The following is a 3,648-nucleotide window of genomic DNA, read 5'->3' on the forward strand; positions in this document are numbered from 1 at the left end:
TCTCCTCTCCCTCTCCCTCTCCCTCTCCCTCTCCCTCTCCCTCTCCTTCTTTTGTATTACAGAAAATACAGAAATTTTCTGTAATTTCTACTGGCTGCGAGCTGCATTGGAAGGATCCGGGGAGACCCTCAAGCTATGCAATGGTGACGTTATGGAACGGGAGGTGGAAATGGGGTGGAATAGGATAATCTACAGCCTCCCTGCTTAGCTCGCAGGATCACTGAGAGTTCGAGACCAGCCTGGGCTACAAGGTGAGCTCAATGCCATCTTGAGCTGCATAGAGAAAATTCTGTCACAAAAAGACAAAAAGTAAATAAATAAACGATTTACCATTTGCGCTCCACCTCTCCTAGAAGAAGCTTGTTTCTCTTACCACTCTCAGCTCAGCTGTCAGGCAATGCAGCAGGAGCCAATCAGCGGTGAAGGCGCGGGCAGTCTGAACTACCCAATCGGGTGGGTCGAGGGGGGAGGCCACTTCCTGTGTCGTGGAGCTACGGTGATCACTGTGCGTGCGTTGCTGACAGGACCCAGCTGACTGGACCCTCTTTTTCTGTAATTTCTACTGGCTGCAAGCTGCATCGGAAGGACCCGGGGAGACCCTCAAGCTACGCAATGGTGACGTTATGGAACGGGAGGTGGCGATGGGGGGGAATAGGGTGCGTTCCGGACGGAAGTGCTCAGAAAGAGCTGTGGCAGTCTACAGCCCCCCTGCTTAGCTCCAGTCTTTGGTGCTGCATCACCATCTGAAACTTTTCCCCCTTTGCTCAGGCAGGGACAGTTCTGGGTCCCCAGCATACAGACAGTACTGTGACGGCTACTCCACAGTACCTTCATGGTCGGCCCCACGTAGAGGTGTACGCACCGGTCCGCAGAGAGCAGGAGCTTGGGGAGACCCTGGGTTCCACACTCAGCAATGAAAAATCATCGTTTTAATTTTTACATGAAACTTTACTCGCAATGAAGTTACAGCATAAAAAGAGCTCGTGGTCTCACAACATTGAGTGATGAGGTTACGAACCGAAAGAAGGGTGTTAGGAGAGATTTTATTGGAGATCAGAACAATAAGCGGTTCTGGACTCAGAACCGAACCAAGGTACCAATTGACAAACACCAAAACGCACGGATCGCCAATTGAGATTTAAGAATGAGCCTTTATTAGCTGGCCAGCGACTGACAGAGAGCCTCCACGCAGGGTAGGATCGGATCAGCAGCAAACCAGGGGAGAGAGCAGCTTTTAAGCTAAAAAGCCACATAAACTACATCCTGCTTGGCAAGCGATATCTTTATGAAGCAGTCCCGAGAAATTATAGGAAACTTACAAGAAAGGAATGATACATTTCAGGGAGTGGCTAGAATGCGGAACTATCTTAACGACGCAGGTGGAAAGGAAAAGAGGGGGAGGAGTCAGTAATTTTCGTGTTCTTTGTGAGACCATGCGTGTCCCTTGTGAGGCCTTTACATAGACCGGTGATTCCCAGAAGTGTCCCGAGTGAGTGGCCCCGTGTTCTCTATCCGGAGTTACTTATAGATAACGCAGAGCACAGTAAATGCTCGGTGAGTTACTGGCCCCCTATCACAGAGGGCTCTGTGGATTTAAAACAAACACTTTGAGCTCGGCTGTCTAACCCGTTTCCTGAACGTGCACTGTTAAAACGAAATTGGTGTAAAAGCCCCACCACAGACATCAAAGGTTCTAGTTTAATTCCCAGTCCCCACCCCTGCCGTGGGGTTAGAGCTTCACGTCTACCATTTCTGGAATGTATGGTTGTAAACTGGTTGTAAACGCCCTGCCCTTCCTGGACTCCCAAAATGTATTGTTCTTCCCGTAAATGCTCTACCCCTCCCGGATTCTCGGAATGTACTGTTCCTGCAATAAAAAATCCCCTCATTGTTACAGATGTGACATGTGTTTGCCAAACAGGATGCGGTTTTAGGGTTTATAAACCGCTCTCCTCCCTAGATCGGGATTTGTCTGATCCTTCCCTGCATGGAGGCTCTCAGTCAGTCCCTGGCCAGGAATAAAGGCTCGTCCTAAATTCCAATTGGCAGTCCATGCGTCTTGGTGTTTGTCGGTCGGTACCATTTGGTTCATTTCTGGTTGTGAGTCCAGAACAACTGGCATTTTAGGAAAACACTAGACATTTTGTATTTTCACTTCCTGGAAACTCACGAGCTTAGCAGAGAGTGCCTGCAACTCGTTTTAATAGGCTGGTTCTCTGTTGTGCAGAAAGTACACTCTTGGTCCAAAGGCCAAGGTTATTTGCTATTCTCATTTTAATTCTTATCCAAGTCTCTAATTTGCCAATTCTGTATGATGCTCCTCCTTTGCTAGCTGCCTTATTTATAAGTTAACTAATAAACTCTTTACAGTTAGACTATTTAAGTGAGGGTTTGGATAGAGTTTAAAATGCTGAGAAAGATGGGGTAGGTGTTAATGTATTATGGACAGAAGGGAAAGTTTCTTCTAAGGATAACTTCCTGAAGGGGCTGCCTGTCAAACAGCATTGAGAAGTGCATTGAACTGGGGCATCTTCAGGGAGGTGTACATGGGATATTGGTATGACTGAAAAGGAAAATGGGCATTATTTGTGAACTAATTGCTTTTTTGTCTGTAGACTGTTTCTAGACATTGTTTTAAGTATTCAAACACTGAATGAGATGTTTATATAAAAGAAGTAGTGAGGTAGAAGTAAATCCCCACAGTTAAGGTCGGCAAGCATTTCAATGAATAGAATAAAAGGGTTTTTTTGAACAGGCAAGAGAAGCCGGGTATGGTGGCGCATGCCTGTAATCTCAGCATTCGGGAGGCTCAGGCAAGAGGATCGTCATGAGTTCAAAACCAGCCTGGGCTACAACGTGAGCTCAAGGTCAGCCTGAACTGCATAGCGAGACCCTGTCTCAAAAAGACAAAAAGCAAGAAAGAAAGAAAGAAAGAAAATGAACAGGCAAGAGCAAATGGGAGTGAATCGGATATGGGAGAGTGGGGGATTTGGAAGGGTGGCAATAATCAGCAAGTACAACAGTAAACTTCTCCAGACATCAGATTGTTCTTAGTGTGATAATAAATGAAAGCTTGTCTACTGGCTTCTTCTGAGATTGGGTCTAAGGTCACAGGCCTAAAGAAAAGAGGAGAACTTAGTGACAGGTGCATATTTCTTCTGTGGCTACTGATCAGCTCATGTAATCATTTTTGAGGCAGAGTTAGAAATTAGGAAACTGGTCCTGTTGTAGTTTTAAAATAAGGTGCACATCATCACCGATGTAGAATGGAAAGTGGTTTCTCTTGGATAGAAAAGATTTCAAGGTGTTTGATCATTTTCTTTGCAGAGGGAGTGAACTCAGAAAGTTTGCCCTGAGCTACATCCCCCTGCCAATTTTTTTTTTTTTTTTGAATGTTTGAGACCAGATCTTATCAAGTTGCCCAGGCTTGGGAGAAATTTTGTTAATTTCTACCACTTGACTGTTGGGAACATAGATCTGTGCTCCCTTGCTAGTTTAAGACTGGGATTCTTAAATCACCAAGATTTACCAAGATTACAATGCTTGTGTAAAGTAAACATCACTGAGGCATGGTGGTGCACACCTTTAATATCAACCACTTGGGGGGCTGGGGATTTAGCTCAGCGGCAAAAGCGCCTGCCTGGCAAG

The 3,648-nt window shown here is 45.8% G+C and overlaps 1 protein-coding gene across 2 annotated transcripts in view; it reads left to right on the forward strand.

Annotated features, from left to right (window-relative positions):
• The first annotated feature begins 490 nt into the window (after positions 1 to 490).
• Positions 491 to 3,648, forward strand: part of LOC102025853 (zinc finger protein 878-like) — a 25,992-nt gene continuing 22,834 nt past the window's right edge. For both annotated transcript variants that reach the window (XM_005413490.2, XM_005413489.2), the window contains exon 1: positions 491 to 615. Coding sequence is in view for 1 of the 2 variants with exons in the window: in XM_005413489.2 (XP_005413546.1) it covers positions 613 to 615 (3 nt within the window). In the remaining variant the exon portion in view is untranslated. The remainder of the gene's footprint in view (positions 616 to 3,648) is intronic.

This window comes from Chinchilla lanigera, unplaced genomic scaffold, assembly GCF_000276665.1.
Source record: "Chinchilla lanigera isolate Chin_1 unplaced genomic scaffold, ChiLan1.0 scaffold00168, whole genome shotgun sequence".
NCBI classification, from domain to species: domain Eukaryota; kingdom Metazoa; phylum Chordata; class Mammalia; order Rodentia; family Chinchillidae; genus Chinchilla; species Chinchilla lanigera.